This window comes from Paracoccidioides lutzii, assembly GCF_000150705.2.
Source record: "Paracoccidioides lutzii Pb01 unplaced genomic scaffold supercont2.9, whole genome shotgun sequence".
NCBI classification, from domain to species: Eukaryota; Fungi; Ascomycota; class Eurotiomycetes; order Onygenales; family Ajellomycetaceae; genus Paracoccidioides; species Paracoccidioides lutzii.
In genome coordinates, this window is record NW_015440955.1 from 626,222 (window position 1) to 649,879 (window position 23,658).

Genomic DNA, 23,658 nt, shown 5'->3' on the forward strand with positions numbered 1-23,658 from the left:
AGTCTCTCTCTCCCTTCCTTTCCCCAACCACCCTATACACGCTAGGTCCTACCTACCGTGCAGGCCCGCGGCGCAGCAGAAGCTTAAGGCACTACTCTGCGTCGCACGCAACGCCTCTCTCCTTGAGCACTGTGAAGTTTAATTTGGCATCTCAGTGATATTTGGGAAATACGCCAGCATTGTAAAACATTGTTCAAACAAAGAGAACAAGAAGAAGAAGAGACAATGGGTCCCATCAAATCAAATCAAATTAACTACATTGAATTTGCTCGCTCAAAGCCTCATTCTCTGCCAGAGATTTCCATTAGGCAGTGCTCTTTTCTTTTTCTTTCCTTTCTTTTATAGATTCGTAAATTTGGGATGGACCACAATAAAGAAATGATTAACCCTCAAATTCCCAGACGTCCATTGCACCGTCTCACTTGTTGGCCAGGATTTATACCATGTATGCTAGGTGCTGAGAGTCCTCGTGGGCAGTGGCTCCGTTTAAACAAACGGACATTCACGCACTGTTTGGCCTTTACCATCGAGGGGTGACTGCCAGCAGCTTTAGCTCTCGAGGGGGGAGATTGTGATTAACCGGAGTGGCTGATGTTGTCACCTCGAAAATACGCACCATTGTAATTGGAGCTTCTAGATTCGAGGTAGGTAAAGAAGACAAAGAACAAAGGAGAGGAAGAATCGGTACTCTGGGCAATGGCTCCACCATGGAGTGCAGGAGGGTTGAAGTGGTGGTTTTAATTGACGTAGTTATTAGATGGTTTTTTTGTCGGATGAGGATTTGAGAAGATGGTAGTAATATGGATGAAAGGGGAAGGAAATGGGAAATGAAGGAAGAGAGATATAAGATAAATGTATCGGCTCCTGCTTTCCTTCGTTCATGTGTGGTGAAGGACTTGAAGTGGATGCTATTTACTTAGTAAATGAATGAATGAATGATGTATGTGAATACTTCAGTTTTTCCAGCCCTTCCATTCCAGCTTGACATGTTTACAATTAATTCACTAATTTCTCAGTTTACTCTTTGTTTTTATTCAATTCAATATGACGGCATCAAGTCAACGATACATGAAACAAAATCATTATTCGGGTTTCACTGCCCTGTAAACACCTTCATGATCAAACACATTACTAATTGTCAAAGGGAAATAACAATAGCAGCGTTGTTGTTTGCATGAATAGTTTATCAGAATATTTGACTCGGAAATAATCCTCCAACACACCTAAGCCGACGTAGTCAGGCCGGGGTAGAAAAATTAAAGTTTCGGATCTCTGCCGTGGCTGGCGCTAATGATTTAAGCTTAAATTCACTGCCCACTCATGCAAGGGTCTTCAGCGGTTCATCCAGGATAACTCATTCAACTCCCCAGAACGGGGAGTAAGGGACCAATGCAAAATCTGTGTAACCAGCTTTCAAGATTGTTGAGGTTGATTTTCCGCTTTGCTGCCGCCATGGAAAAGCCTGGAATTATGAGAATAATGGCACTTATTTGTTGTATATGTAAGCATGTATCAAACTAATACCTTCGACGACAAATCACCTAGTGTGAAAGAGGCATCTCGGTTCAAACCTGAGTACTATATGCCAATATCTTGAGTACATATTCCAGACTCAGAGACTCAATGATAGCCTTCAAGCAGTAGTACAATAATTTCGAAATCAAGGCTACAATGATACAGAGACAATAATCTTTGAACTCCCTAGACATATCCAAACTGGGATAATTCCGTCGGCAATAACAGGTTTAACAGGTTTGTGGAGTGTGAAGAATTGGTTTTTAGCGGTGTATGAGATATTGCGGAGGTTATTGCCATAATGTGCTTTGCCAGGATCAGGATAATAAAGCTTGGTGCAATTCCTGGGCGCAAATTCCGGCAGAGAATGGTAGTATATCAGAGAAGATAAAAAATGCGTCAGGTCATCATTAATTGCACTTATGCATAAGACATATAGTGGGCTCAATTATATAATGCGTGATGCGGTAAAAGAATGCGGTACCATTCGCAAAATACTTCACGAGAGATGATGGAATAATAATTCGGCAGGCGTAAAGACAGTCCATGAAATGGCACAATGAAGAGGACAAATTGCAGCGCAATTTCTCTCTTTTAAAAATGATTCTCACTACTCCTCCAATATCTCGTCAATTCCATCCTAATCACGGGTTGCAATGGCTCTAGATGGACTGAATCAACTGTTACATAACGGCGAAAAGAGATATCATATATATGAAATGCTACGACTACTCCCGAATCCACACGAAAACCAATATTATTATGGAGTCATAATCACTGTCGTGTGTGTGTTTTACGGAGAAACCCAATTACAAATGAAGGGAAAGAGACTAGATCCCAGCCTAAACAAACAGCACATGGAATATCGGAGTGAAACGCAGGCAAAAGCCACGGTGCCAATCAGGATCCAGTCTAGGCGAACTAATCTCAAGAGGTATACCGTGACTAGGATCAGACAGATATGACAGCATAATAAAGATAAGTTTTCAGCTATTTTGAATCGTCGGCAATGTGTGGGCAAGTCAGCCAGGCTCTGAGAAGCCGCGTAACCTTGTAATGACACTCTCTATCCTCCCATTCCCTCCTGTGAACAAGTTTTCTATTGTCTTATCTCTTCCTTCATCGCCAATAACAATAGCTCTTTCAACAAAGCCTTCATTGGAGAGCTTTATCCGACCGACACGACCATCCTGCCATTCTAACCGAATGTATCTCGTGTCGAGGGCAGTTGCAGCAACGGACACGATTCCCAGCCCATTTTTAGGCGGTCGATCATCAGAAGGATGATGTGGAGATGACCGAACCCCATGCTTCTCGTTCTCGTTGGAAATTCCAAGCTCCTCCTGCAGCCATCCGAGCGCATCACAACGCAAATGCCACGCGACCAGCTCCCTCCTTAATTCCCGCACCAGCCTAGGCAGGCGTTGTTTTGGTGTTTTCCCCACTTCACTATCTCCACGAGGCACAGCAAGGTATCGTTGCTCCAGTTGATCCAAGGGGATGAATATAGGTATAGTATGGCGATATACCTGGAGAAATTTCTTTTCTTGCCCACCAACGCGTCTCAAGAGCAAATAGTACGGCTTAACAAATGTTCCATGACGCGTGCAAATGTCAATTCGAATGCCTAGTAAATTTGGCGACTTTGAGTGGGGCGAAGGGTCCGTGAAAGGAAAAGATGTTGCGGAGAATGCAATGCGATGTTGATTGATTTGGTTGTGCTTTTCATTGTTTAGGATGATGGGTTCGATATCCTTTTCCAGTCCGGACGGGACATTTTGGCGAAGCGCATCCTGAACGACATCTGTAGACAGGAGACTCGATGAAAGGAACTGCCTTCGATTGGTGAGATTGTGGACTATCAATGCTGTCAGCAACCATGCATGTCATGACAGTTAGGGAAACCAACTCTCAGCACGAATTGCAGCGATCTCGTCGTCAAGGCCATTAGATACGTCTTCATCTACAAGCCGTGAAGCAGTAGCCTGAGCATCTACAGACATGGCCACAGCATATATTACAAAGATGCAGGACTGGGATTGTCCTAGAGATGATGTGTGTAGCCCCTTCGCCAAGGATGATGCCGTATGATCTGTTTTATTTCGTGGTGGTAGTTTGTTTTTGTGTTTGATGTGCCAAGACGTTTTATTCCACAATTACGCAAAGCAGTTGAGTAATGTAACTAAAATACAACCCCCATATTACCGAAAGGCTGCGTATTTTTGATTCGTAAGGATATTTTTGCTTGTTATGTATTGAAATTTACCATAACTTTCTGCCCCTTATAAAATCATGGCGATAATCTCACTGATCTTCCGCCAATACGGAGAAAAATGTCACCATCCAGTTGCTATTATTCAGAACTCTGCGACTGACTACACGAGGCGCAGGCCTTGGTTGACCATAAAGGAGGCTGATGATGACCCACCATCACTTACCAGTTCAGGATCAACTTTTGGGTTGCGTGGTTGTTTCAAGCGTGGTACGAAGCACCATGGATTCCCAAGAAGTAATTCACGAACACAAATGCCAATCTCTGGTGGTGATCATTAACCAGGAATATTTGGTATATAACCTCAGCACTGCCGTCCCCACCGTGAAAATGAACTGAAAATGCCTTATTTCCAGTTTCCGCCTTGCCAATAGCTATGGTAGTCCGCAAATATCTCCTCTTGACAACGGTAGCAGCCCTCTGCCTGTTGCCAACTGCTCTCGTAGAATTTCAAAACATGACTGCCAATAACTACCAACTCAAAGCAACCAGCTACTCTAGCATTATTGCAAACCTGGGCAAGGTCCTCACTGTCATATCGGTCATACAAGTCCTCGCAAAATTCAACCACAGGAATCCAAATCTTCTCCCACGGTTAAAACACCCTCAGTGCCTTTACTTGGGAGGACATCGACGGCTACAACGATGTCAATACAGAGAAATGGCATCCCCAGTGCATTACCACTTTTGCGGACACAACAGACAACAGGGGCGATATCGCTATGAAGGGGATGTCGCCACTTTAGTCTCCGGGGATTTGGACCGTTCTGATGGCGATACACGTGGAGCGCGAATCTCCTTCATCAATAGGAACAAAGGGGTTACAAAGGGCTTCTGTAATATTCTGCACGTCGAACAAACTGACAGCGGGAGGAAGCCGGATTTTGAGGCCTTCAGCGGCTCCATGCAAGTGTGGAAGAGCCTGGTACGGAAACTTTCTCTCTGTTGTATCTACCAAATGGGGACTCCTAGTATTTGATTTGAAACACATTTACGAGCTAAACCCAGGAGATGGCATTGGACATGTCGGTTACAGCTATCAAGCACACAACGAGAGCTAAGTGCACACTGTTCCTCTTGACAGAAGTAGTTGAGTTTAAATTTAATGTTTGGTTTTAGATAGGTCCTACTGCAAGTCCGGGCGTACAAATGACAACCAAAAGACGGCGTCAAGAAGCTGCATTTCCCCTTTGTTGGTCTCGATAAAACCAAACAGTGGAGCACTCCCTCACCGATATCCAGGGCGCCAAAGCATCAATAACAAATAATTTTTTTGACGAAGGGCAGCGGCAGCTTGTGGACGTTCACTGGGGAGGGCTGTCAGAAGCAGCACAAGAGGTCTTTTCTGGTGTTCCAGAGGACTTACCCACGCAGACGGAGCCACCAGGAAATAGACATGTTGTTTCTTTTGATCTTCAGAAGTTCTAATCATTTGTAATACCATGCACGTTACATATACCTAATTGGCCTGTGATAATCCGATATATATATATGTCTTGTTTTGATGTTTTTCAATATACTCTCAGCTACTGCTAAAAGAAATTATTATATTCAATATAAAGAATAAACCATGTCCTTCCGTAAGCCCTTTGTCGAGCGCACTCTATACCTTCGGCTTTCTCATAGCCCACACAAAAAGCTCATCACCCTCGATGTACACCTCCTTAACGACTTCAAACCCGCTCTTTCTCAGCACTTTACAACTTGCATGATTCGCTGTCTTACAAACGACGTAAACCTTCATCCCCATTCCCCGTGCCTGCGCCATCCTGTCCCTCACGACAACCCGCTACAACACTCCGCCTTGGAAGATCCCACCACGTCTGCATCATCATCTGCAATGTTTCCATCGCATATCCCTTCCTCCAAAATTGGGGGAGAATCGAATACCCAATTTCAAGACTGGGAAGAAGCCTGTTGATGCTCACTTAGCCAATAAGTCGTTCCTGGGCTTCGGGAATTGACTTGTCCAAGATGGCAAAGTTGAAAGAATGTCCAATTACATCCGGCGGGCCTTCTTTCAATAACTTAGATGTCATCCATTCTCGGGTTTCCTCAATGCATATTTCTGCAATATTCTCTCTCTCTCTTCTTTTTTCTTTTTTCTTTTTTCTTTTTTTTTTTCCTTTTTTTTTTTGGCTTTTGACTTTGTAAAGGCTTCTTAGATGCCGGTTAAACCAGCTCCTGAAGAGTAAAGATAGGGGACCCTACTTATTTGCTGCCACTTCTAGGTCGTGAACGAATGGCAAATAGCTCTGCAGCATTGAAGTTGACGATGGGTCGAAGAAGCAGACGACTGCTATTGATTGAAGAAACGGGGGATGGCAACATCGCATAGACAGGTTGATTAGGTAGTAGGTCCATTGATGTGTATGTCTGAATATCTTTCCGCTGGTTGAGAGAATGGAATAATGAATGTTGGATGGTAGTTTTCGTTATACAAAAAATGGAGAGACATGCGCCCCTCTTACAGAAACCGGAAGGGTTCTGTTATCGTCTTTGGGCGTACAGTCTGGGTAAATATAGAGAGGAAGACTTAACTATAGTTATAGCCAGGGAGCTGGGTTATCCCAACATCTGAACCTGCTGCAAGGCTCAAGCTAACTCCGATCTGATGTAACTAATTAGCAGGGCGCGTTCAACGCCATCGCTCTTCAGCGGTTCGATGCAACTATGTAGTTAGTTACTCTGTACTATACACACTTTATAGTGCATGTGGTTAACAGGGCGTGGTCGACATCAACCCACACTGTATAACTAGCCGGTGTTTTGAACTATACTCAAATGTGTGATGAAGCGCCATTGGGTTGTCAAGTTAGTTCAGCTCATTGGGCGTGCAAACTTCCAGGACTCATTGGCTGGTTGGCCGGCAACCATTTAAATAAACCAAATATCCCAAAACTTAAACAGAATTTAACTAATTAGTAAGTCTATCGATACTTTTCATGATCCGCATAAAATGTTACCAACAACGAGTTGAGGAGCCAAATAACCAAGTTTCGAGAGGCCAGGTTGCCTCTAACAATTTGATCCCATCGTCACCCAAACAAACACTTGGTTGCTGCCTCTCTCTTATGATCCTGTCACTCTGCCCACGTCCTCTCCTCCCGTTCAACTTGCGTTTTCCCGCTTACATCCCTCCGCCTTTCCGAGTTTCGAGTTGTCAGCCGATTCATTGAACTCGACCAGCACCTGGACTTCCAACCCTAACCCCTAAGTTGTGCCGAAGAGCAGCTTAACGAAGCCGTAAATCCTCCTGCTGCTACGTGCCGGAGAAACAAACTCGTCCTTGGCACAATTAAAGGAAAATTCCTTGGAAAATTGAAGGACGGAAGAAGACGGAGGGACTGTGGAATTCCAACAAATATTCCCGCTTTACGAAGGATAGTGACAAGGAACACGGCACCCTTTCACTGCGGGTGGTTAATTAGTCGACCTAGATATTTGACTTAAATACAGATGAAGCGCGCTAAGAACAACGCACCCCTCAAACGTCGCTCCTCCAGCAGGCCCGGCCTGTCAGTCGTAACAGGCAGAGGCAGCGAAAACGTGCAATCCAACGGCGATATGAACTTCGACGTCGACATGCCGGGGAAGGACAATTACCTCAACTTGGCGTCTTCTGCAACCGAAAGGGCTCGGCCGATGACTAGATCAACCTTCACCTTCGACGACGGACTGCCCACTCCGCGGACACCAGCTATGGCTACTACGAGTTTTCGCGATCTGCCCATACACGACAAACGGAATTTTGTGCTATTATGTGTACTCTACTTTTTGCAAGGGGTTCCAATGGGTCTAGCAGGCGGATCGGTGCCTTTTCTCCTTAAACCCTACCTGTCATACGGCCAAATCGGCATTTTCTCCCTCGCGTCATACCCGTATTCGTTGAAGTTGTTATGGAGTCCGATCGTGGACGCTGTGTGGAGTCGAAGATTCGGACGCAGGAAAAGTTGGATCGCACCTATCCAGCTGATATCTGGGTTTTCCATGTTATATCTAGGGAGAAACATAAATAAGATGATGGTCGCAGCTGGTGCAAATGGAGGTGCTGGTGTTTGGAGCTTTACCGGTTGGTGGTTCCTTTTAGTATTCCTGTGCGCGACTCAAGATATTGCTGTTGATGGATGGGCGATTTCCCTCTTGTCACCTCAGAATATCTCCTATGCTTCCTCCGCGCAAACCGTGGGGCTCACCGCAGGGCAATTTCTTTCATACACTGTCTTTTTGGCATTGAACTCCAAAGATTTCGCCAATAGATGGTTCCGCAGCCAGGAGCAGAGCGTCGGTCTCGTAACCCTGGGAGGCTATTTAACCTTCTGGGGATGGTTCTATCTCATTGTAACCATAGCCCTGGCTCTCCGGAAGAAGGAGGAGAAATCGAACGATCGCGATGGCATTCTTGCCGTATACAAGAGCATGTGGGGCGTTCTTAAGCTGAAAAACATTCACACCATCATCATCGTCCACCTGATTGCCAAAATTGGTTTCCAAGCCAACGACGCTGTAACCAGCTTAAAACTAATTGAAAAGGGTTTCGGTCAGGAAAACATGGCTCTTGTCGTTCTAATCGACTTCCCGTTTGAGATCGGCTTGGGATACTATGCTGGTAAATGGTCCAACAAGTATACCCCAATGAGACTTTGGTGCTGGGCATTTGTCGCCCGACTCTTTGCTGCGCTTCTTGCGCAGGCCGTTGTCATGATTTTCCCAAGTGGCGGTGGACCAATGCCGCCCTGGTATCTCCTGGCGGTTATTGGCGAACATGTCTTGTCCACTTACATGATGACTATCATGTTTGTAGCGGTTTCAGCCTTCCACGCACGCATTGCCGACCCTGTTATCGGCGGCACTTACATGACCCTTCTCGCAACGTGGGTATCAATGCTTTCTTCCTATTTCCTCAGTCCCAATGACTTGGGGAATTTCAAGTTCTAGCTAACAGATACATCACAGCGTCTCCAATCTTGGCGGAACCTTCCCAAAAATCTTCGTTCTCAAGCTCGTCGACCTCTTCACGAGCGCGACCTGCATCCCACCCACAGAAACACCCGAAGGCATAAAAGACCCCATCACTGCGCCATTCTCCTGTGCGCTCGAGGCTGACAAGCACCGCTGCGAGGCCGGCAAGGGCGTTTGCCAGGTGTATCGTGATGGTTATTATACCACCAACATTTTATGTGTGATCATTGGCGCAATTACCTTTTTTCTCTATATCAAACCAGCTGTACTCAAGGTGCAGCAGCTGCCGCTGCGTGCGTGGAGGCTTAGCGGCGATAGACAGTCCTAGATTTGATTTGCTTCTTTTCTCTCTTTCGCACCCTTCCATTTACAAAACGAAAGAAGATTTTCTACTTGGCTGAATTGACATCGTTACGCTTTTATATTTGCTTTTTCAAATAAGTTCTATATGGGAGGGTTTGTTGTTTGTTTGCTCCTGTCTCGTTTGCCTAGATATTCCCACTATCCAGCAAAATGTGTCTTTTTTTCCCCTTCTGTATGCCTGTACTATATTATGTGTCTCGATGAGAGCTTGAACTTCTAACCATTAAGAGCATAGCTACATCAGCCTTCTTGCTACGTGCTTTTTATTTTGTTGCCCCACTGGTTAGCGCGCCCTCGGAATTCCCCTCGCCAATCGCGGAGGGTGAGTCATTTTCGCAGCCAGAAGAAAGGGCCTCAGCAGCTGCTTGTGCATAATTCAGACCCGTTTTGTTGCAAGCCCCCTTCTAACGACCGAAATAAAATTGACTCATCATCATTCTGTAATATGACTCTTTAACTAACTCAGGGCGGCTTTTGGCATCGGGAGTGCTACGGTCAAGCCCCAGGAGTCAGCTGTGACCAGATACTCCCGCCGACTCTCGATCAAGTTAGCGAGCTGGATAAACTACCTAAATACCTAGTGCCTTGGGTGGCGCTGGGAGCATGGCTTTTCTACAAAATGAGTCAGATCGCAGACATCAAGACATAGGTAAATTATGCGCGGGATCTTCAGGAAAAGAAACTATAATATATCTTCGCTGAATAAATTTCGAGGATATACCCTCCTCACAGGTAAACCAACAGGAATGATTTCGCTATTCGCAAAATTACACAATCTTCGTAGATATCCGATGTTTCAAGTCCCAAAACCCATACAACTATCACTCATACAACACTCCAGTAACTCGCCATGTCTCTCTCCTCCCTACCCATCGAGCTCATTTACGAGCTTGCCTTTGAGCTTGTGACGCCAGACCTAAACTCCCTCATCCAAACGAGCCGCCACTTTTGCTCCATACTCAACCCGGTACTTTGGGATCCAAGGTCATTGGTAGACGCTACAACATCCGACTGTCTGCATGCACGCATCCTTGAGAGATTGGGTGCGGATACCAGCTCCATCTTCTACCAAGCCTCTAAGACGGGCAATGTCCACACAGCCCGCAAACTCCTCGATGAATACGACGAGGACCCTGATTCAAAGACAATCGACTCTATTTCGGTAATCGCTCCGGCTCTCATGGCTGGCCATGAAGACTTCGTACGTCTCATGGTAGAGAGAGGTGGTCTACGCAATCCCAATGACAAGCGTATGGCCATTGCAATAGCGATTAGAACCGCCAATGCGGGGATCGCCAAGATCATCTTGGAAGGAGAGGGAAAACTATGTGACCGCAAACTACAACCATGCTTCTTGCAGGCGATTAGAGGCAACGAATCTGAAATAATGGGTTTGATTCTGGAGCATGCCTCCGATTCAGATGGCTTCATTCTCAACCCAATCGCCGTCGACATAGCAGTGAGCAATGAGTCAACCTCTGCACTTGGTTTCCTGCTCGACAAAGGAGCCAATATCAGCAATGTTGTTCTTCAAAGTGTGGTGGATAATGGACCAAAAGTCGTCCTACGATGGCTCATATCTCGAGATGCGACCGCGGGAGTCCGGAAGGGGTTTGCTGCTGATGATGCACTATCGCTAGCACTCGAGGACGCGCTACCTGAACCATTACAGTGGCTACATTCAGATTACAGCAGTGAATCTGATGATCCTGATGATTGAGAGTTTCTCAGTAGGTAGAAAAAAAATATAGCGGGAAAAAAAAAATTCAGGTGTTAGGAGGAGGAAGAAGGACTTAGAGCAGCACGTAATGGGTTGTTACAAAATCTCCATATTCTTTGAATGGACACACTATAAGGTAGTCGGGTGCGGCGAATGATGAGGCAATGCATGCCCTGAAAGTTCCATCGGAAGATAGATACTTGCTAATGTTGTATCCAATTGTCGAGAGACTGTGGATACTTCGTCGACTAACTCCATCACCTGCACCAACACCAGCAGGTAGGAGACTCGGTTTCGTGGTTATCTTCCATCCTGGCGTAAACCTCTTGATGGTATTACAAATTTAACGAAAGATGAGAAGCCACAAACAGTTTCAAACGGCATAAGTAGTATAAAGTTTTCTTGTAATTTTCCATCTCATTCATATTCAATATCCATTTTGGAAACAAGAATCCCCTGCTCGTCACCAGCAACCAAGGATTTGTCATTCTTGAGGAAACATAGCCATAGATAATGTTCTTTTACATAATGGTTAAACAGCTTTTCCAAATCTCATTGTGAGCAGAAATGGATAACGAAAAGAGGCCAACAGACCAAATTGGCTCGCCGGTAAACTAGTGTATAGCATTTGTCTTTCTAAAGAATGTAGATATGTTATTTAGTAAACGCTCCCACTGGCATATATATGCTGGAACAAAAGATAAATTTTCATGCTCATTTTGGTTTCATCCAGGTTCCAAGGCATAGACTTACCCGACGGTACATCAAAATCTAGATAAAGTGAGAGGCCGATATCAGCATAATATATCCCTCTTACCCTTTACAGAGTAATCGGAAGCGCGCGAAAGGCAGACAAGAAAACAGAGGAAAGAGAGGGAAAAGTTCACAAAACCTGGCTCACACAACTGCTTGCCATTTTTTGAACAAAAGTCCTATACGCATTCGATTCGCTGCGAACTCGGTTGAGAATGCGCAGCGGCCATGGACAGAGCTGCGGCAAGCACTGCAACAAACACTGCCCTGAGATGCATACTTTCGAGAGGAAATATCGGCTCAAATCCTCAAATTTCGTGGCGAAGTGAGGGGAGTGCGTTGAAGATCTTTGACTTCAATATCCTCCGCTAGAGTTGACTGCTTGGCGTAGTCAGCTATAGGAATAGCAGATTTGATGGAGATGGGAGTCTCATTGCTCTTACTAGATCAATTGCGTTCTCCAAAAGAGAAAAAATTAAATATCAACTTTACACGACGGTGTTGATTTAATACCTGGGTATATTAGAGATGAACGAGAGCCTGAAAGGAGAAGATGCAAGGTGACAATTCATTTATGGATGTCCGGATTACACGAAAGGATTTCTTTCAGCCACCATTTTTTAAAAGAAGCCCGAAAAGCGATTTATTTCAATCAACATCATCTTTTGATTATCTTTTCATGTGAGGAATTTTGTCTCACGGTTCGTTTAGAATTATGTACCGACCTGACCGGACCATCTGGCAGCAGAAATATTCCTTGAAATCGGACAGCGGGAAAAAAACGGCTTTGTGCTCTTGCATCCAACCTTGTAGGATGTATAAATTAAACGGTCCTACAAACTGAATGCTGGACATTGAACCACCTCATAATCCAATTTATCAACATTATCAGGACGGTCATACTTGTCCGTTCACATACCTCGATTTAGAACGGAAAACCGATTTGACAAGGTTTCTTTAGTAACGGGATTTGCCAATTTCTTACTGCAAAGAAAAACTCCTCACAGACCCTGATCCCATAGGCAAACAACCTCAATTAAGAATCATTCGAGAAGTTAGAACGCAAGGGGTGCTTGCATTGAAGCCCTTCAGTCCAAGTATTGGTTCTTTCGCGAAGGCAAATTTGTTTTGAATGTGACTCCCTAGCCAATGGAAACAGAGCAGTTCCGGCAAACATCCTATTATTGAAAATAAATAATATCTTGGTCGTACCGAATATTCAGTGGTTAAATGCTGGGAAGTGCACATTAGGCGGGGGTTGTGTACAGCGGTAAACGTGTTCGGAGCTTTCTCTTCAAAGAACTGCTTAAGTTCATCGCGAAGCATCACCACTTTTGCATCCGAGTCTAACAGTCATAAGCTGACAGTCAAGGCTGGCATTGGGCAGTGGGGATTGGAACTGTATTTGAGTCTGTCACGCAGACGGATAAACACATCTTCCCAAGTGCTATTGTAGAAGAGGACCATGTGAAACTCCAGTGAAGAAATTGTAGGAGGTAACTTTGACAAGAAGAGGAAGAAATCGCGGAAGAAATCGCGCAGTTTGAGAACATAACAGCGTAGTTGAAAATGAGGGCAAATCTGGCCGTCGTTCGATGGACAGGATGTCCAAGAATGGTATTGTGGGGTCAGGAAATGCAGGGCGAGACGATTCAATATTGTTGCTCAGTGCGAAGTGTTCGAGCACCTGTGCATTCAAAAGGGTCATTCGAACAGTGTTTCTATGAACATGGGGCCAATCCCAAAATTCCAAAAAACTTGTCACTGGAAAGATCCAATACGTATTCCAACGTGGTTACTGGATTTCTCATATAAAGTACTTGAAATCTCGATTTTGGTTACTGAATAGCTGAGAGCCGTGAGCCAGATTGACACCGTGACAGATAGGAGTGACGATAAACTCAGATGTAGTACGGGAAGACCTGGATAGCTCTCTAACGGCGGCAGAGTAAGAGCGCGGTGTAGGCTCAGATGTGTATCATACACTTGCCTCCACCACGGAACAATTTCAGGGTTTAACCATCCATGGAGGGATTGGGAAGCGCATGGGAAACGTGATTTATCTGCGTAACTGAGGGCAAAACAAGAGCCAGTTACTAGGGATAGTTTTGCGACGAAGCCGTGGAAACGCCTGGAGGGCAAAATTGAAGGTGACAACATTTTCTTACGATTCGAGGATTGAGTCTTGCTCATATATAGGGCGTATCAGAAGGAGAACAGCGCGTTCCCATTCGCTCAAGTGTTCATACAGCTCAATAACTTCCCTGAGAAGAGAACAGCAAACGAAGCGTGGTATTAGTTTTCGTTAGCCTCTATGAGGGTTTCATATCGTGTGTGGATATTAAGTTGTCCGAGGTGTAGTGCCGCGTTACCTCTATTATTTAGCTGTACCTCGTCGATGTGCAGTCGTGTGTCATCCCAAACAATCTCGGTGATCTGGCGGTTGAAACGGGATGGTTTGCGAATTGCCGTAACACGTCAAGGACCTTTTTGAAGGGTAATATAAAAACCCAACTTAGAGCTAGAGGTGTAGTTAACAGCTTGGAGAAAACTGCAAGTTAAGCGCCCATTTTTCAGGTCGCTGTTCGGCAAGTAACCGAATACAACATATGAGAGCTCATTCGCAAGGTACCTCTAACCACTAAGAGTTAGCTAAATATCAGATGCAGATAGTTGCTTCTATCCTCTTTTGAGAAGGGAATCAAGGATATGAGATACACGATCAAGCCCAACGTGGTAGATGTAGTTAGTAGAACGGTCCCGGGGCTTTTTGAAAGTTGGGCGAGTCAGATTTTCGGACCAGATTAAACTTTCAGCGTCTTTGATATGACCGTTCAATGAAACCCTGCAATGAAGAATCGCCTGGGGCATCCTTGCATCCTTATTTGCGTGGTGGGGAATAACTTCGACTGAGATCAAAGATGTGAGAAGTGGCTTAACATATGGGTGCTCAATATGGACTTTACCGGAGACAGATAATTGCCTAGGTAGTGAACCGATATAAAGGGTAAAGAGTTCTGACAAAACTTAACAAATACATGCGAATTAATCAGTATATAAGTCACATCATAAAAGGGGGAATATATTCGTGAACACTATACGTGGAAAGCTCTCAAAGGTCAAAATTCAAGCAAAGCTCAGACATCGGGTGCATGGAAAAAAAGAATTTGGAAAAAGCAGGAAAATACAATGACGAAAACATATGAATAAATAATAAAAACAAACATGAACAGAAAATTTAAGTACAAGCTGAAGTACACGTTTTAATAGAAGTAAGATAGGAAAAAATGTCCAGTGTGCAAAAAGAAAGAAAATCAAGGAAAGGTGGGAAAAAAGAAGATTCATCATATATTAACGCACGACCATCCGTCAGTCTGAGCTCCAGTTTTCCTAGCCCCTTTGTTTTTTTTGGTCCGTTAAAAAATCAATCTCCCATCACATCATCTTCAATATCATCAGGTGGGGGAGTCAGCTCCAAATCCTCATTCACTTCTGTGCCATGCATTTCATCTTCATCATCAGCCAGCTCTCTTGTTTGTAAATCTTCGTCCTCATCTTCTCCTGCATGCGCACCTTCCACCACCTCCTCTTCCTCCTCCTCATCGTCCTCAACTATCTCTGCCGACTTCATCTTCCCGTAGTTCTTCCCGTAGTTTTGTTTTAACGATTCTCCCGAAGGTCCAATACCATTAGTTCCTCTTCCCTGAGCCTGCTTCGCTTTGCTTTTTAGCGGAACAAGCCTTCTACCAGTAGCTTTCGCAACGTCCAAATACGCCACAACTTCCTTGTAATTCTGCCCGAGGCGAGATTTGTTCCGTAAAAGCTTTTCCTTCAGCTTCCCACTTTTTCGCCCGGACGAATCAAGTACACAGCCAACAATGGCAAGGACGATCTTGCCAGTAAGTTGGCATAGGCTTTGCTCTAGTAAAAGCAAATTACGGGTCCGTTTCGCAGCTAAGGCTTCCCTTGTCTCCTCATCAGCCTCGTCGTCATCTTCACCTTCATCGTCTGATGGATTACTGTCAACCTCTGACAAAGAATCCATGGGCTCGTCATCCTCTGCAACCTCTGCCACTTCCAACTTTCGTCGAGACTTTTTAGCGTATGCCCGTTCGGCTGTGTCGTGAATGCGGGATATTAGAGCTTGGGTTTCTGGGGTAATATCTTGTACCAGACTTTGGATTTCGAGGGCAACTTCATCATCCAACGAAGGAATGACGTTCTTTGTCCGCAATCCAGCGCTGCGAAGTGTCCCAAACACAGTTTGGAGGTCAAGTAAAGTGAGCGTCGCGGAAAATCTAAGTTCGTCGAGTCCCGAGCGGGCTTGCATAATAGAGGTAAGAATTGCGACAAAAGCATCCCGACGAGTCGAAAGTGAATTGAAATAATCGGTATCAAAGGACGGGTCCCTGGATGATAGCGTCGAAGTGATGAACTGTACCTTCCACATAAAATATACAAGAAGAGTTTTAAAACTGTTCGTCACCAGTTCGAACTCCAGTCTTGCAACCTCTTCATCAGGATCCTCTTCTCGGAGACCTCGCTTACTTAAGTTGAGAATAATATCCACAGAGGGTTTAGATGAGGTGGTTTGGCTTTTAGAGACAGCGGGGGATTCGGCCTCCAGAATGGAAGTGCAGTCGGAAACGCTCGTGAGGTTCGAAATTCGCATAACAGTATTCGAGAGTGCCGTGAGAATGTTGACGGAAAGAGACGGTATTTCTTCCGTGCTTTTAGTTGCCGATAAGGTACGTAAGGCTTCAAGTGTATCATCCCAAAGTTCCTGCACCTTGGTTTCCATGGCTTCTTTAAGTTCATCCGAAGTACGAGCATGCAAAAATGCCACTGTGGCTTCTGCTAGGACGGCTTGGTGTGAATGGGTCAAGAACTGTTTGTTAATATTACCAATAAGCTCTGAATATGCAGCTGCATCCTTCTGGAGATCCTGGATCAAGTTGAGATCGACTAAATGTTCTAGCCGCAGAATAGCAGAAGCAGCCTCAGGTACCGATCCAAATTTATTCAGCAGTCGGGGAATGATTTGAGACAGGCTATGGGCGATGGATTCCTGTCGCTCCTCCATCCTCTCAACTAGCAACTTGGTTTTCCTACCCTTCTTATCGGTGTCAGATTTGGAGATCTCCATGATATGTAGCTTAACCGCGCAGCTTAAAACTTCCAATAGGACCACCTCCTGTCCTTCACTTAGTTTGAATAACTGTTTCACAGTAATGGAAGAAGAATCTTCTTCACTGGAAGTCTCTGGAATTTGGGAATGATCATAGAGAAGATATCCAGCTAAATGCTCCCATTGCTGGAGTTCTTCAAAATGGGAGTAGATAGCTTCTGTCGCAAGCACGAACCGTGAATCAATGCGACCATTAAAACCTGTTCGCAAAAGGGACGAGTCCTGATCAGGTTGCCCTTCAGATTCCTGACCGTCATACACTTGAAGCACATCCACAAGGCATTTGTATTTGATCCAAGAGCGGCGAGGTGTTTCATAGTTATCTTCGTCGTTGTCATCCATAAAGGATTCGTTTAGTTCCTCCTCCAAACTTTCCGTTAGAGTGTCATACACGTCTTGGATATTCTCAACAAAGAACTTGCCAGCAGCCTTGCGCACCCGAGGTTCGCTATCGTAAACAAGCCGGCCAACACTGTCTATGTCATCGGGTTCTAATAATCCACCCTCTCGAATCAAATCTAGCAACTCCACAACTGCAGATCGAACACTGGGTTCAGCATCTCTGCCGGCCATCTCCACAATTCGTGGGCGAAATCGTTCAGTGAAAGCACGGAGTCCAGCAATGTTATCTTTGTTCTGGTAAAGTCGATGTAGCTGGCTCACCACAACGGCTCTAGTATGAGCGACCGTGTCTGAAAGGACCCAGCCCAAATATCGTAGGTATTGACCGTCGAAAAACATTTCCCTGTACGTACTAATCCAAACTCCAAGGGTGTTAACGCACTCTGCCCGAATCTTCGGATCGACATCTCTGTACCGATGAACGAACACGGTGTCAAACGAGTCGTGGAGACAACTATCAATAACTTCTAATTTTTTCTCCCCTGCTTGAATCTTAGACTGCATTGCATCGGCTCTACCTTTATTAACGGACTTTTTCTTCTTCTCCGTTTCCAGTTGTTTTCGGGTATTTGATATGGTTAAAGAAACCTCCCTAGCAAGATTGCACAGCGTCGTCATGATTGCAAGGGAAATTATTGTAGCGGTATGCCTGAATGGTCGAATAGGTGCTGAAGACATGGATGTTATCCAAACTTGAATGTTTTCAACTAAGGCAGAGTCATTGTAGAGGACTGAGGAGCTGTGGATAGTACGAATAAGGGAAGTGAAAAAGCTAGTTAGTATGTCCTGGAAAGACTTGAATTTCTTGGCTTTCGAAATCAGAGGGTATTCGGTGATGTTCTGCGCCTGGTATTCTTCCTGAAGGTCATTGAGTCGGTTGGCGACGTTGTCGACGTCTTCTATATCGTGGTCGTCAACCTTCAAGTCTGTGCCCGTACATTTGAGGATGAAATTGACAAGATCGGTCATCCCTTTGATATTGTGCTGCTCGTACTTTGTAAGCCATTCTGCGGCGACAGCATCAGTAGTGTGGCCCCGGGAGAGCACCTCGGCTATGACGCAGAACGAATCAGCAAGAATCAAACCGCTATGATGAATTGGATGGAGTTAATCCTACCATAAAGGCCATCTTCCTCCGCAAAATCACTTGGCCTTACTCGAGGCTTTTTCGGTTTCGCTACTGGCCGATCCCCATTGACAGCAGGACGGAAGGTAAATTCAGTCGTCACACCATTGGTAATCTTTGGTTTCTTCGCTACCCGCTTTGGAGTAGGCTTCTTGGGCTTGGGCGGTTTCTGTTTCTTACTGGAGGCAGCCTTCTTTCGCGCAGCCTTCTTTCGTTCTTTAAGCTCTTCCTCATCAGGTTCATCATCACTCTCTTCCTGATCGTCTTCATCTTCTTCCTCTTCCATACTGTCCTCTACACCCTCAGCCCCGCTCCCTGGCGCATCAGACGCGTCGCTCTGATTCTCGTCGTCGTCAACTCCGACCCCGTCCTCCTGTTGGGTAGCGCGCTTCCGCTTCATCGCTCTACTTTGCGACGGGCGACTAGAACTGTATGCAGCTGAAGAGAAAAGTTCTGGCTTTCGTTTTGCCCGACCCGACTTCCTCCTGTTTGTCTCTTCAGGTGGTAAGCTGGCACTTTCCCCGGGATCTAGGAGTGGGCTCGAGTCGTGCTCATCCTGAGCAGATACATCCATGTTGAATCAACGAGAATGGCGAAAGTCCTTCGTCTTTGAAGCCAGTGATCGTCGGTCGATGTTGATTTTGGGCGCGTGGACTTTTTGGGAACGCGACCTGTCAGAAACAATGGAAAAGCGGGTAGCGGACAACGCGTTGGTAGCAGTTTAAGCAGTGAGCGGCAATTAGTGGGCCTTTCAGGGCAAGACGCAAGGTCTGCAACGGAAGGCAATGCTCCTCCTTGCGTTGGCGGTGATATCGGGAGATGGGATATATGTGAGGTTTGGTGGGCCGTGACAATCGCCTGTTCAACTTTACGGACAGCGCGACAGATGGAGTGTACGCTATGGTATTTGGTGCGATGTCGTAAATTACACTGTCAAGGGTGAAATATAACGAATACGCTGTAATTCCAATACTACGCTATGCCGGGGTCACATGAGAAGAAATTATATTAAATCCTCTAAATGTTTTGAAAATTATTTAAAATTAAAATAATTTAATCAAGATTTAACGTATTCCATCACTTGATGAGCACGACTACCCCTTGACAAAGAACTTCAACTACAAATTGCTCTTTCTACTAGTTCAATGAATTTCTCAACAATCATGAATAGAAATTGTATTAGCTATTAAGTATTAAAGAATGTAGTTCTTAAAAATATAGATATTATAATAACTAAGAAAAATAATAAGCATTGAGCTTGATGATATAGTTTAGGTAATGAAAATAAAATTGAGATAGAAAATTTAATGAAAAATTGCTAGCAAAATCAGTGAAAGTTGAATCTTCTATATTTTCTAATAAGAAGATTTGTATAGAAGTAGAAGAATGTGATTTAGTAAAAGAAGTATGATTTCACGGATGCTTAAAGAATAAGCAGATTTGTTTAATAGTTTTTCACTTCTTCAATCTTTTTCTCTGTCTTATTTTTTTTCTGCTTAGTCTTGAGTCAAAGTCTTAAGCTTTACACTCAGCTATCTTCTGAGCATGCTGTGATGGCGTGGCGTAGAACGGGCTCTGTCCAGACTTCTCGACAGCGTAAGGCCACTGGGCCGAGGTAATCTGTAATCACAACTGCCTAGCATATGGCATAGCAACCAACCCCGCAATCACCTCGTAAACGTGGGAACCGCCTAGCAACGGCGCTAAGAAAAGGGCTATATAAACAGAGCCTTCCCCGAACCCATCTTCTAGGAACCATCTTAGTATTTTCGTCCAGATAGCTTACCTAGCTGGCAATCGAACACCTGTTTCACCTGCGCCTAGATTGAAGCCGTGACACATGCTGCTTCTTTTTAAAAGTATATTAAATCTTTGCTTTAATGACTTTATCACTCTTATACTATTTTTTAATCTTTTAAGCTGTTAATTAAATTTTTATTCTTATAGAGTAATATTTCTTTCTTAATAACAAGTCTCTACTAATGTAAATTATTTATACATAATTCTTAGTAAGAAATGATTATTAAAGCTATACCTTCTTAATCTTATAGTATAGTTTTTAAGTTATAGTAAAAGTGATAAATTTATAAATCTATGAAAATATATTTAATTATTAATTCAATCTTTTTAATAGTTCTTCAAAATAAAATAAATAAATCTTAATTATTTTAAAAATAATTTCAATATTATATTTTATAAAAATATTACTCAATAAATAAGTCTTAGAAAATTAAATTTAAAGTATAAAATATTTTATATTTTATTATAAATATATTATTAATAAAGAATTAAAGGTTTTTATATTGAAATATTATAAATAATATATAAAATAAATTTAATAAATAGTAAAATATATATTTTATTTATAAATTTTATAAATTTTATATTAATATAAATATTTATTGAAAATTTAAAGTCTTTTTTTTAGTTAATTTTATTTTTATATGATATTAAAAATATATAAAAATTAATATAAGTTATAATTATTATTATTTTATTTATTAAAAAATATTTAAAATAAATTTTTAATTTTTATTATAAATTATAGTTATATTTTTAGATTATAAATCTTTTTATAATAATTTACTTTATAATTTATTTAAAATTAATTAAAAAAATTTTATTATAATTATATATATATATATAATAGTTTAATATTAAATTTTAATAATTATATTTAAATAAAAAAAATAAAATAATCAGTATTTAATTACTTTTATAATCAAATTAAAATTTTACTTATATAATTATAAAAGTATTTAAAATGTAAAAAATAATTTAAAAAATATTACTTATAATTAATTAGATATATATAAATATATTTTATATTATTATTATAATACTTATAAAAAAAACTTACTTATTTAATTTAATTTTTTTTATCAACTTATGTATAAAATTCTATATAGCTTGAATCATAGAAGCAAGTTCATGACTTGAGAGATATTTTATATGCAGAAAAAATTGATTTCTTTATTAATTAATGAGTTTTTTATAATATTTGAAAATAACTTCAGAATTTAAAATTATTTTATTTTTATAATAACACATCAGTATTATTCAATTAATTTTAAATTTTTTTAACAGAAGTATTATAATTTGAAATTTTCTATAATCTTAAATCTTTAATTGTTAATTTATTAACTTTTTTATTGATTATATTGTTGAAATTGAAAGTTGATAAAATAATATATATTGAAAGTGCTTAGCAAGTGATGATAAGTTTTTATCAAATGATGAACTAACTATATTATATAATCAACTATAATATTATTGATTTGATTAGGATAAATTGTATTATAAAATACTTCAAATACATGTTGAAATTATTTTTATATCAACTGGTTAAATAATTGCAGACAGTTTAATAAAGTCTTTTCACATTTTCAAATTCAAGATCTTTCTAGATCTTATAGAGTTAAAATAAACTATTTGATAGCTTTCCTGAATGAATTCAAGCAATAGTTCATTCATCTAAACCTCTATAAACTTGTCACCTTGGCTGTGTTAATGTGAAGCTTTCCTTGTGCTACTGGAAATATAGGACCCTGGAGGTACTGCATGGTCGCCACTGAGTGTGCTAGCCAATCTTCATAAAAGTGTTGATATTAAATCTGTGAGGAAGTTGTCCTAACACTACACTGCCCTGTTCCCTGAATCCTCAATGTCCTCCCAACCTCCAATAGCTTCCCTAAATACCTGAAGCCAACCCGCTCCACGAACCTCAAGGTTAAAGCAGATGACCAGTTCCCCCATAATTACCCATCTGCCTACCCTTGCTTCGCAAGAACAGCAGGACGCCACAAATCTTCTAGTTTCTTCTTCATGTCACCGCTGCTGCACAGAGCTGTGCCCATTTTTTTATGTGGCACGCTGACCGGGCAATTGTACACAGAAAGTTCAAACCCCTGAGTGACTTTCAGTTCGTTAAAAGCGGTCTTCCATCTCTCCAATCTTTCTCCTGTAATGACTTTTTCCAGACATGACCTTTCCGTACCAAAATGGATCTTGATATATCGCATATGCATAAACTCAGAAACAAACTGACATATGGCAACAACCGTTTCTGACGAGGTGTCAAACCAATCGTCGTAGAATTGTAGGTGCAGTTCAATGCATTTGATAAAACCTAAAATGGCATATCGATCTGCGATGAAGGAGAAGAAACATTCGGGATCTTCGAAATTAAGGATGGCATTTTTCCACAAGCATCGCGCTATTTCCCGGGTGAATTGATGGCTAACGTGGAATAGACGACGGAGGAATAAAAATTCTAAGGTTCGAAATTCCCAGCATATGTATTTGTGGTGGGGAGTTGTTCTTTGAGAAGGACTAGAGTATCTTGGGTATGTATCCGTCTTATGTCCCCTGTAAACTTGCAGTTCATATACAGGACGGCATTCGCCACGAATTCCCCTGGTATGTCGAGGAAGTTTGTTCTCGCAGTTTACGATGTCATCAAAATACCCTTCATCCACTTCGCTGTCGGAATCATGGTCGTCATCTCCACTGGTACTGCCGGATTCCACTTCTTCTAAGTCCAATTCGAAGTTAGTCTCAAAACGCTCCGTCAAACGAAGTTCCTCTCCCCGCTGAATTTCGGCATCATCGGCAGTCCCTTCTCGGATTGCTTTATACAGTTCAAAAAGGTCTTCCATCTCGCCAGGAATATGCCCATTTGGCTGGTTCGTCGAGTGCGTGAAATCTTGCTCATGACAGAAGCAGCTGAAGGCTGCCTCGGAGATTCGAAACCGGATGCCGTTCTCCCCCGCCATTTCCGGTAAATCTTCATAACAGCTACCTGATAAAGGCTCGAGAAGAAACCGGTATATGTTTTCACGAATCTCCAATGGCAACCTCATCAAAGGAAACGTAGATGGCCGGGCACGTATTTGATTTGAGCGCTTGGGCATGGGCATGGTCCAGACTTTCATTCTGCATTCCCGTCTCAATCTTTCTCGTTGGTGGATCTGTTCGATTTCATGTGGATAAAGAAAAAAATGCCCATAACCCTGAGTATAATCAACAGGTCGACCCCCTCCAAATAAGGCGGCGATGTCAACTCTCTCCATTTGCAGCTCTTTTGACGATACTGTGGAGACCTTGTTGCTAACAGTATTATTATCTACAAGGGAACAAGGGCGGGTAAAGAGACGAATGAGACTCTTCAGCACTACTGCCTCCCGACGGATTCAGAAGGCGACAGGTACACACATCGATTAATGCCTACAGAGGTCGCTTGGTGATGTTCTACCTGCCTAAAAGTAACGAAAAGGAGCATTACAGATCGGGGCACGTATATGAGAGGTCGGGTGATTAAAACATTACCATATTTAATATTTTCCTTCATAATCAAC

The 23,658-nt window shown here is 42.7% G+C and overlaps 7 protein-coding genes across 7 annotated transcripts; 4 read left to right on the plus strand and 3 right to left on the minus strand.

Moving 5' to 3' along the window:
- Positions 1 to 2,537: 2,537 nt before the first annotated feature.
- PAAG_03860 (hypothetical protein) lies at positions 2,538 to 3,518 on the minus strand (the record flags this gene model as incomplete). The annotated part of the gene is made up of 2 exons (XM_002794221.1): positions 2,538 to 3,373; positions 3,425 to 3,518. The coding sequence occupies 2 exons, from the start codon at positions 3,516 to 3,518 to the stop codon at positions 2,538 to 2,540; spliced, it is 930 nt and encodes a 309-aa protein (XP_002794267.1).
- A 289-nt stretch (positions 3,519 to 3,807) lies between these two features.
- Positions 3,808 to 4,848, plus strand: PAAG_03861 (hypothetical protein; the record flags this gene model as incomplete). The annotated part of the gene is made up of 3 exons (XM_002794222.2): positions 3,808 to 3,997; positions 4,144 to 4,712; positions 4,786 to 4,848. 3 exons carry the CDS (start codon positions 3,808 to 3,810, stop codon positions 4,846 to 4,848), a joined length of 822 nt encoding a protein of 273 aa, XP_002794268.2.
- A 509-nt stretch (positions 4,849 to 5,357) lies between these two features.
- On the plus strand, positions 5,358 to 5,708 carry PAAG_03862 (hypothetical protein; the record flags this gene model as incomplete). Its single annotated transcript, XM_002794223.2, has 1 exon — positions 5,358 to 5,708. The coding sequence occupies one exon, from the start codon at positions 5,358 to 5,360 to the stop codon at positions 5,706 to 5,708; it is 351 nt and encodes a 116-aa protein (XP_002794269.2).
- A 1,538-nt stretch (positions 5,709 to 7,246) lies between these two features.
- PAAG_03863 (acetyl-coenzyme A transporter 1) lies at positions 7,247 to 9,077 on the plus strand (the record flags this gene model as incomplete). Its single annotated transcript, XM_002794224.2, has 2 exons — positions 7,247 to 8,661; positions 8,744 to 9,077. 2 exons carry the CDS (start codon positions 7,247 to 7,249, stop codon positions 9,075 to 9,077), a joined length of 1,749 nt encoding a protein of 582 aa, XP_002794270.2.
- Positions 9,078 to 9,962: 885 nt separating this feature from the next.
- PAAG_03864 (hypothetical protein) lies at positions 9,963 to 10,832 on the plus strand (the record flags this gene model as incomplete). The annotated part of the gene is made up of 1 exon (XM_002794225.1): positions 9,963 to 10,832. One exon carries the CDS (start codon positions 9,963 to 9,965, stop codon positions 10,830 to 10,832), a length of 870 nt encoding a protein of 289 aa, XP_002794271.1.
- Positions 10,833 to 15,009: 4,177 nt separating this feature from the next.
- On the minus strand, positions 15,010 to 18,875 carry PAAG_03866 (hypothetical protein; the record flags this gene model as incomplete). The annotated part of the gene is made up of 2 exons (XM_002794227.2): positions 15,010 to 18,227; positions 18,293 to 18,875. The coding sequence occupies 2 exons, from the start codon at positions 18,873 to 18,875 to the stop codon at positions 15,010 to 15,012; spliced, it is 3,801 nt and encodes a 1,266-aa protein (XP_002794273.2).
- A 3,196-nt stretch (positions 18,876 to 22,071) lies between these two features.
- On the minus strand, positions 22,072 to 23,220 carry PAAG_03867 (hypothetical protein; the record flags this gene model as incomplete). The annotated part of the gene is made up of 1 exon (XM_002794228.2): positions 22,072 to 23,220. One exon carries the CDS (start codon positions 23,218 to 23,220, stop codon positions 22,072 to 22,074), a length of 1,149 nt encoding a protein of 382 aa, XP_002794274.2.
- Between the last annotated feature and the right edge of the window lie 438 nt (positions 23,221 to 23,658).